Source organism: Trifolium pratense, linkage group LG2 (genome assembly GCF_020283565.1).
Source record: "Trifolium pratense cultivar HEN17-A07 linkage group LG2, ARS_RC_1.1, whole genome shotgun sequence".
NCBI lineage: Eukaryota > Viridiplantae > Streptophyta > Magnoliopsida > Fabales > Fabaceae > Trifolium > Trifolium pratense.
In genome coordinates this window covers 989,430-999,764 of record NC_060060.1, presented here as the reverse complement: position 1 = coordinate 999,764, position 10,335 = coordinate 989,430, and the positions used below count along the sequence as shown (strand labels likewise).

General features: G+C 36.1%; 2 protein-coding genes across 2 annotated transcripts; both read right to left on the bottom strand.

Moving 5' to 3' along the window:
* Window positions 1-1,539: 1,539 nt before the first annotated feature.
* LOC123910125 lies at window positions 1,540-10,158 on the bottom strand. The gene is made up of 12 exons (XM_045961176.1): window positions 9,773-10,158; window positions 8,931-9,070; window positions 4,862-5,144; window positions 4,545-4,772; window positions 3,791-4,045; window positions 3,039-3,709; window positions 2,762-2,956; window positions 2,557-2,661; window positions 2,389-2,455; window positions 2,201-2,296; window positions 2,011-2,117; window positions 1,540-1,932 (listed from the first exon to the last, which is right to left on the bottom strand). Exons 3-11 carry the CDS (start codon window positions 5,135-5,137, stop codon window positions 2,025-2,027), a joined length of 1,986 nt encoding a protein of 661 aa, XP_045817132.1. The 5' UTR covers window positions 5,138-5,144; window positions 8,931-9,070; window positions 9,773-10,158; the 3' UTR covers window positions 1,540-1,932; window positions 2,011-2,024.
* Window positions 5,480-8,734, bottom strand: LOC123909026. Its single transcript, XM_045959798.1, has one exon. It carries the CDS (start codon window positions 8,732-8,734, stop codon window positions 5,480-5,482), a length of 3,255 nt encoding a protein of 1,084 aa, XP_045815754.1.
* Window positions 10,159-10,335: the final 177 nt, after the last annotated feature.

The following is a 10,335-nucleotide window of genomic DNA, read 5'->3' as shown; positions in this document are numbered from 1 at the left end:
TCCAAACTAGATGCATTACCCGAGACTTTCTTTTTGCACCCCCTAAGTTTTTTACGCATCTACCTATGTGTCAGCTACCTAAGTAACAAACAGATACCGCTACATAAGTAGCGGATGTGTAAAATATATTCAAATTTTGAAATGTTTTAAGATTTCACGATCCCTGAGACCAAGTTAAAATTTTGATTTTTTTTCTCATCCGCTACTCTTAAGTAGCGAGCCGGTGAAATTGTCCCCTACCTAAGTAGTGGACTGTTCCTACGTATATAAGGAAAACTGCCACTTTTCCTCCTTATTCTATCAGTTTTAAAAAACGAAGCGGAGCGTGGTTTTAAATATTCTCGACAATTGACTATGTGGAGATAGTCCATAAAACATGCAGCGGACCGTGGTTTTAAATATTTCTCGAGAATTACCTCACTTGTAACACATCCACTACTTAAGTAGCACATGGGGCGCCAAAACAATATCCCGCACCATTCAAGTTATATCAGATTTTCTGTTGCACAAACTTTCTTTTGCCACCCCATTAATTAGCATCTCATGTGCGCCCTAAAAATCTAAAAATACCCTGCTTGAGTTTTTGAACTTGAACCGTGTTTTTGAGGTTTCTAGTTTGAGGAATATATAGCACTAGTGCAGAAAGGGGATTCCACTACCGGCCAAATAGGGATTCCACTACTGGCCGCGGCCGGTAGTAAATACACTCGTCGTTGTAAGTCAATACTTTCCACGACGGGTCTTTTTATACCCGTCGTGGTATGTCAGGTTTCTACTGTATTATTAATTAAATTTATGAGGATTCCACTACGGGTATTTACAAATACCCGTAGTGGTATGTATGAGATTCCACTACGGGTATTTTCAATATCCGTAGTGGTATGTATAGTTTTCATTTTTTTTTTATAGTCTGGGATTCCACTACCGGTATTTGTAAATACCGGTAGTGGTATGTGTGGTTTTAATTTTTTTTTTTTAGAATTGAGGATTCCACTACTGGTATTAACAAATACCCGTAGTGGTATGTATTGTTTCCAGTTTTTTTTTTTTAGAATCTGGGATACCACTACGGGTATTTAACAAATACCCGTAGTGGTATGTATTGTTTCCAGTTTTTTTTTTTTAGAATCTGGGATACCACTACGGGTATTTAACAAATACCCGTAGTGGTATGTATTGTTTCCAGTTTTTTTTTTTTAGAATCTGGGATACCACTACGGGTATTTACAAATACCCGTAGTGGTATGTGTGGTTTTCATTTTTTTTTTTTTAGAGTCTGGGATTCCACTACCGGTATTTGTAAATACCGGTAGTGGTATGTGTGGTTTTAATTTTTTTTTTTTAGAATTGAGGATACCACTACGGGTATTTACAAATACCCGTAGTGGTATGTATGGTTTTCACTACTGATTGTTATAAATATCAGTAGTGGTATGTTAGTTTTTTTTTTTGTTTTTTTGTTTTTTTTCGTTTTTTTTAATTCCTGTGCCTGCATATTAATATATGGCGCCCTTCCGGCGCATAAATTATACGTTCTTTTAGTAGGTAATAACGCAAAAGAAAATTGTCATAATTTCGAATATTATTTTCCACAATTCATTGTCAATTCCTAACAAGTTACACATTCAATACATTAAAATCACAAAACTTAACATTATCACTAATTATATCTATTCTAATTCCAAGCATACAGCCCCCTAATATACACAAAAATCAAAACTAGCTCTATCCAATTCCAAAACAGCAACTCAAACTACCAATTCCATGACAGTCCAAAACAGCAAGTCCAAAACAGTGGGATCTCAAATTCCTCATCACCCTGCAGAATTGGTTAATAACAGCAAGTCCAAAACAGCAAATTCCTCAAATTCCTCATCACCCTGCAGAATTGGTGATGAGGAATTGGTTAAACAGCAAGTCCAAAACAGCCCCCTAATATACACAAAAATCAAAACTAGCTCTATCCAATTCCAAAACAAAGTTCAAATAATGAACTATTCTATAACTCACCAGATAAATCGATCTTAACCCTCCAATAACGACAAAAAATATGTTGACCAACGTAATCGCAATTCATACATCTCCTCAGCTGTTAACTCTTTTGGGTCATTAAATACCTACAATAAGTAAATAATAATATAAAACTATTCTTGACTCGGTTATAAAAAATTATTGATGTATAAAAAATAAAAATTATTACCTCCATCCAAGAATCAGTTATCTTAGCAGTGACAATGTCCAACATATTTTTCATTACATAGTATCCACAGTCATTTGAATTATATTGTTTCCTCGCCTACAAATTATATATAGTAACATTTGATCAAAAAATACCACACTTACTTATCAAAAAAGTAAATATATATAAAGTTAGAATACCACACTTACTTGTGGATAAAGCCATACGGTATTGTTCTTTCTATTGCCATTCGCCATTTGATCAACCGTAAAAACACTAATTCATAAGAAAAAAAAGCCGCATAAAATCATATAAAATTTGTAATAATTTATGTTTATAGTATATAACCAAAACCCCTAAAGTATAAACTTAATTACCTTGAAACAATTTTCTCCATTATTGGATTAAGTTTCCAATGTAGTGAACAAATAACAACCACGGTATTTATCTTTGGACAAAGTATTATCAACTGCCAATGTCCTCTGTACGCGTGCGTGGAAGAACAGTATTATATTGTTAATAACTATGAGTTATAAAAAATAAATAAGTATTAAAAAAATACACAAATTCATACAAACTTACCCATGGTTAAATGGTAATAATTGACACTCTTTCTTTTCATTTTCTAACTTATGCTGGATGTATTTCTTGCATTTACTTTGAGATATTCTCTGATCACTTTTTTTCCCAGCATCACCAACAATGTTCAGAAAACTTGGTTCCAAAATTCCATATACATTTGTGGTGTTGTTTTCAATGCATAAACGATGAATGTACCTGAATATAATTTTAAAGTTAGGAGAGATATATAACATATTAACAGATATTGAGATAGTAGTAAATAAGAAAGTACACTTACGAGCACCAAACACTTAGAGTACTCATGTCGAGCCAAATAAAACCCACCAACAACTCTCTTATACACTTGCAAGACATGAGAAAATTAGTACACATTGAACAATGAGTTAATTGTACATCCAAATGATCATCACCCTTTTTCAGAACCATGATTAACAATCTCTGAACATCGTCCATGTTATCTTCAGCCTCTGCTACCGGTGCAGGAGAACGACTTCCTTTTGCGCTTTCAGTGACAACAACCTCCTTGAGTTCATTTTGCATCTTGACCGGTGCAGGAGAACAACTCCCTTTTGCGCTTCCGGTGACAACAACTTGTTCAGCACAAGCTTCAGGTACCATGACTCTATTATTTGTATCAGAGGTTTGGGATAAACCCATGGACTTTAGTGTCTCCATAAGAGAATCTTGCATCATCTTACGCTCTTGCGCCAACTTTTCCTCAAACTTAGCTTCCAAATCTGCTTTAAATGCTGCTAGTTGCTCTTTGACATCTATACCTTGTCTTTGACGTGAAACCTTTGATCTTCCCCAGTAAGTGGTAATGTTATGTTTTTTTCCAACACCACGAACACTACCACCATGCTCAGGTGTTCCAATGGCTTCTGTTAGGACATCGTGACGTCCCGTTGGAACAAAGTCACCCTTTTTTGAGTCTTCAACAATTTTCTCCTACAACATGCACAAACAAAGTCACAATATAGTAAATAATTGTGTTACTTGAAGCAAAAGCATGATTATAATGTTACTTACAATTTTCTCAGCAACTTTTTTTACAGGCTCAGATGTGAATTCTCCCCCTTTCTTTTGTCGTGCTCTCGTCCATGTCTCATAGCGTTCCGGTGGAGATGGATGACGATCATCATCAGTTAAGCCAGAACTATCTTTCGATAAGGATTGTCTCTTTTCATTGATCATCTGCTCCTCGAGCCTCTTATACCCGCCACGGGATAATACATGTGGGTAAACATTCTTTGCATGATTCTCCCTACCCTTTTGACTTTTTTCCTATTATAAACTCAAATAATTAGTAATGTAAAAATCACATTCAGCAGTTTCAACAGACTTTTTTCCTATTCTTTGCAAGATAGTTTCAGAATCACAATCACAAAATCACAAAATCACAGTTTCAGCAGTCAAGACAGTTTCACAGTTTCAGCAGTTTAGGCAATGTTAAAGACAGAATCAGCAATTTTAGCGCGGTTTTAGCGCAGTTTTAGCGCGGTTTTAGCGCAGTTTTAGGCAATGTTAAAGACAGAATCACAGTTTTCAGCAGAAAAATGAAGGTGTTAAAGGCAGTTTCAGCAGAATCACGGTTTTAGGCAATGTTAAAGACAGAATCAGCAGTTTTAGCGCGGTTTTAGCGCAGTTTTAGCGCGGTTTTAGCGCAGTAGCAGCAGTCAAGACATAAAAATCACAAAATCACAAATCACAAAACACAATATTTAACACAGTAGCAGCAGAAGCAGCAGTCAACACAGTTTAATGATTTTGAAATTACACTAACCTTAAAATCAGAGGTCTGTCGATACTTCACAAACTCTTCCCATATATCTTTTTTGATGTAAGGATACTTGACGTATGGAGGAACGTCATCTGGTTTGGGGTCTGTGATATAAGTTCTAGTCAACCGTGATTTAAAATCTTTCCATCGCTCCCCCGCATAGTGAAACCATATTTTCTTAAAATGATCACTCTTTTTTGCATCATCAAACTCAGGTATAACAAAAATAGCCTATAATATTTACATTAAAAAATTTGGCGTTAGCATAAGATGTATTTGATATGATAATAAAATATAACAAAATGTTGAATTTCAAATACCTTAATATCTGTCCACATAGCATTCTTTACTCCTTCAGGTATATGTTTCCACAACTCTTTCGCAATACTGCATCTTTCTCGAGTAAGAAGTGCTACGTAACTCTTAAAATGGGAGGCATTGTTACCATAACACTCTCCAGTTTCTAGATCAAACTGGAGAGGGATCTTTATACCCGTTTTACGAACGTTTTCAATTGCTTTCAACATAGTGGGACCTCTAACACTTTTTTTATTACTTTGACTAGTTTCAGCAGAGTTGTCGGTTGAATCAGCCATATCGTATCTGTTTACACAAAACACAAAAAAATGAATTAAGCATAAGACACAAAAACTGAGTTGTTGGTTAATAGCAATAACAACCAAAAAATAAATGTCGCAAATTAAAATGTCTCAGCACAAAACAAAAAAAAAAAACTGAATTAAGCATAAGACACTTGCAATATAAATGTCGCAGCACAAAACACAAAAAACTGAATTAAGCATAAAACACTTGCATAAAACTGAATTAAGCATAAATGTCGCAGCACAAAAAATTCAATAACAATCAAAACAAATGGTGTTTTATTACTATGTGTTACAAAACAAGTGGTAAAAAAATGCAAATAGTGAAAGTAATGTCTAATCCCATATTCCTTCGTCATGATCTAAACGAATAGCTGCATGCACATCATCCTCTTCGTTTTCTTCAATGAAGGTAGGCACATCTGTTGAGAAAGGAGGAATTTCGGAAATATCAAGCTCTTGATTTTCATAACTACCATGCACATTTTTTCCTTGTAGAACCACCGACCACCGTTCATTAGAAGGATCTTTGACATAAAACACCTGTTTTGCTTGGGATGCCATGATGAAAGGTTCGTCTTTATAAGCTAACTTGCAAAGATCAACTAGTGTAAATCCTAATTCATCAATTCTCACACCATTGTTGATATCAATCCATTTGCATTTAAATAAAGGCACTTTAAACACAACGTAATCAACCTCCCAGATCTCTTCAATCACCCCAAAGTAGGGTGTAGATGCCATAACCGGATTTTTATCTTTGGAACTAGAGAAGTGCATGGACTCTGCCACAATCATAACCCCACTATTTTGCATGGTACTGCGGTCATCCTTTGATTTTGTATAAAAGGAAGTTTTGTTAATATCATATGCACTCCAAGTCAATATGTTACATTTAGGCTCATAGGACAACCACTTTATTGTATCGGAAACACTATCATCTTGGCAGACCTTTTCTTTAAACCACTCTGAGAATTTCTTATTATGCTCTCTTAACACCCATTTTTCATTCATCTTATCGTGCATTTTCTTTATGATGCTTTTGTGAGCAGACAAGTAAGGTTGAACTTCATCAGTGTTATTCAATATATACAAATGCGCTTGAAGAATTATATCAATATGCATGCTCTTGACATTTAAACCTTGCGTGCCCACACCGTCACATCTTCCATCATGACGAGACTTGGGAACCCCTATAGCATCCACTTCTGACAAATAGTTTGAACAAAACTCAATAGCTTCTTCTGCAATGTACCTCTCAACAATCGAAGCTTCCGGACGGTGTGGGTTTTTTGTATACCCTTTTAGGATCTTCATGTATCGCTCTATTGGATACATCCACCGTAAATAAATTGGGCCACACAATCTAATCTCCCTTACTAGATGAACAATCAAATGAACCATAATGTCAAAAAATGAAGGAGGAAAATACATCTCCAATTGACACAAGATAACTGCAGCTTCGTTTTCCAACTCGTCTAACTTCAATGGATCAATTGCTTTACAACATATTGCATTGAAGAATAAGCACAACCTGCATATAGCTTTCCTAACATTATCGGGCAATATCCCACGAATAGCCACAGGTAGTAGTTGTTGCATCAAGACATGACAATCATGAGATTTTAAGCCGATTAATTTGAGATCTTTCATTGATACAAGGCTCTTGACATTTGACGAGTAACCATGTGGCACTTTGATACTTTGTAAACACTTGCAAAAACTTGTTTTCTCGTCTTTAGACAAAGTGTGACACGCGGGAGGCAAATATGTCTTGTCATTGATTTTTTGTGGTATTAACTCTTGTCGTATACCCATCAAATCCATATCAAGACGAGCATGTGCACCATCTTTTGTCTTGCCTTTAATGTCGAGAAGTGTTCCAATTACACTATCACATACATTTTTCTCCACGTGCATCACATCAATACAATGTCTTACATCAAGACTAGACCAATATGGAAGATCAAAGAACACTGACCTCTTTTTCCATATACTTTTCACAACAGGCTGCTTTTTCCTTTTGACACTTTCACTTTCGGCTTTTGGCACTTTCGCTTTTGGCACTCTCCCTTTTGGCTTTTGGCACTTTCCGAAGACAACATTAATGTCTCGTTGTCGTTCATAAACTTCCTCTCCAGTTAAGGGCGTTGGAGCAACACCATTCTCTTGGTCTCCGTCAAAAGCTTTTCGCAATCTACGATATGGATGATAACGATTTAGAAATTTTCGGTGGCCAAGATAAACAGTCTTCTTTCCATTTTTCAGTTGCTTATAACATGTTTTTTTTTCACATATGGGACACGCATTATGCCCTTTAACGGAATACCCAGACAAATTGCCGTATGCCGGAAAGTCGTTGATGGTGCAAAACAACATGGCACGCATGTTGAACTGTTCACCAGAATACGAATCAAAAACATCCACTCCTTCCTCCCACAACACTTTCAAATCATCAATTAGTGGACTTAGATAAACATCTATGTCATTTCCTGGTTGTCTTGGGCCTGAAATCATCATCGATAACATAATATATTTACGCTTCATGCACAACCAAGGAGATAGGTTGTAAATCATCAGGAGAACAGGCCATGAACTATGGTTAGTACTTTGATTACCAAACGGATTCATTCCATCAGTAGCAAGTCCAAGTCTAAGGTTTCTCGACTCTTTGCCAAAATTTGGAAACAAAGAGTCAATTTTCTTCCATTGCAAAGAATCAGCTACATGGCGAATTTGGCCATCACATTTTCTCTCTTCTGCATGCCATCTAAGATTCTTTGCGTCATTTGCATTAGCAAACAATCTCTTGAACCTTGAAATTATTGGTAGGTACCATACGACTTTCGCGGGAGGACCCGTTTTGGTCACCTCATCATCACTAGAATCACCATCTTTCTTTTTGTAGCGAGACGCCTTACATGTCGGACAATGATTATAGTTTACAAACTCTTTTCGGTATAATATACAATCATTAGGGCATGCATGTATCTTTTCATACTCCAAACCCATTGGACACAATACTTTTTTCGCCTCGTAATAACGATTTGGCATTACATTACCTTCTGGAAGCATTTGTATCAACAATTCAAGCAATTCAGTGAAACTTTTGTCGGTCCACCCATTTTTTGCTTTCAAATTAAACAATTTTAACACCGCAGACAAACGGGTAAAATTTGTGCATCCCGGATACAATGGTTCATCCTTGTCACTGCATAAAGTTTCATACACATGCGCCCTCTTAAACGAATCTTCTCCAATATCACGCATCATGTCTTCTAGTCGATCATCGATATCCACACTACCACTTTCTCTATGGGACACACTTGGCGTTGCTACTACTTCACCGTGCCATATCCATTGTGTATAATTTTGACAAATCCCGTCACAAATTAGATGATTCATGATTTCTTTCTTAGTACGTTTTGGTTCTTTATTTGCACAATTTATACACGGACATAGAAAAAGTGGAGGAAATTCAGGAGGAGGACGTTCTAGTTCAGCATTACTTTCCGCAAACTGTAGAAATTCCATCACTCCATGTCTGTACTCAGTACTTAATCGATTAGCTCTCATCCAACTACGGTCCATACCTACGTTTCGAAATTTATGCATTCTAAGTTAAAGGAATGACTAGGTTGTTACTATTGCGAAACATTCTCTCGCCCCATTTTAATAAAAATTCATAGCCTATAACAGAATTTGCATATAGCAGAATTTTTACATAGTAATTTGAATTGCATCTAAGTTTATAGCTTCTATATATGTTTTGAAATAGAATCGGTACCTGTAGATGAGACCGTGATTGAACCTTCTAACTTCAAACAAAGAGGACAACACCAAAAAACAGCAACACCAGCCCCTAAACAGCAGCAGTCAACACGTAGGAGCAGCAACCACCGCCTAACACAGAAAACAGCTCCACCCCTGCAAAGCACAAGCATTGAAACCCTCAATTCATACATGATCTAAGAATCAATTATGTATTAATTCTACCTAAATATAAGTCAATTATTCAACCAATAAATACCAAAAGCAGACTATTATGTGTTAAAGTGAAAAGTAACTTTACTTAAGATCACCTTTGAATTCAACTAGTGGAAGAAAAAAACACAAAACCCTCCCAAAATTGGGTCACTATCAGTAACACATAGCATCAGGAAAAAAAAACACTAACCATTTTCTTTGTCACATAACAAACATTAACATAGAAAGACCAGAAGGAAAATTATCCTTAACTTTCTTCTAATCACATGTTGTCTATTTTCTGTTTCTGCTTAATACTTTTCACTTCTTTTAACCATTGTTTAGCTAGAGATACCATAACCATAAACAACTTACTAAGAGATGAAGAACAGGAACCCAAAACACATGAAAACGAATATCCAATTTAAAACCTTCACAATTTAAAACGTGAACTTAGAATATCCAATCTTCATTCAATGCTACCAAAATGTACTGAATGAGAAAAATGCGTGTTTTTCTTACCAGCAAATAACCATAAACAGAAAAAGAATGAAAACGAATACGAATGAAAACGAATACGAATGAAAACAAGATCAACCATAAACAGAAAACGAATGAAAACGAAAACGAATGAAATTTGGGGGAAGTTTGATTTATTCATACCTTTACCGAATGAAAACGAAGAGATTTGGAGGCGATTAAGCGTTTGCAGGTTCGTCGTTCCGTCTAGGGTTTGGAGAATGAAACCGCGAATGAAATTGGGACGATTGGAGATTGGAGAGATTGGAGAATGATTGGAGAACGATTGGAGAGTGTTTGATTTGAAGAAATTGGGACGATTTGAGGAACAAATTAGGGAGAACTAGAATTGGGACGATTGGATTGGAGAGTGTGTTCTTCTTCGCGTTTGCAGAATGAGGGAAATTGGGAAGAATGAAAAATATAATTAACACTATTAGGATTCCACTACCGGTGATAAGCTAGATCGGTAGTGGAAAGTGGGAATATGAAAAAACTAATAACACTATTAGGATTCCACTACCGGTGAATCCTAGATCGGTAGTGGAAGATAATTAAAACAATTTTGCACGTAATTACGACATTGCCACCGTGTCTACTTTCCACTACGGATTTAGCAAAGCCGGTAGTGAAATCCCTTGTCTCTGAACTTTCCACTACCGTTTTCAAAATATCAGTAGTGGAATCCTTTGGTCAAATGTATTTCA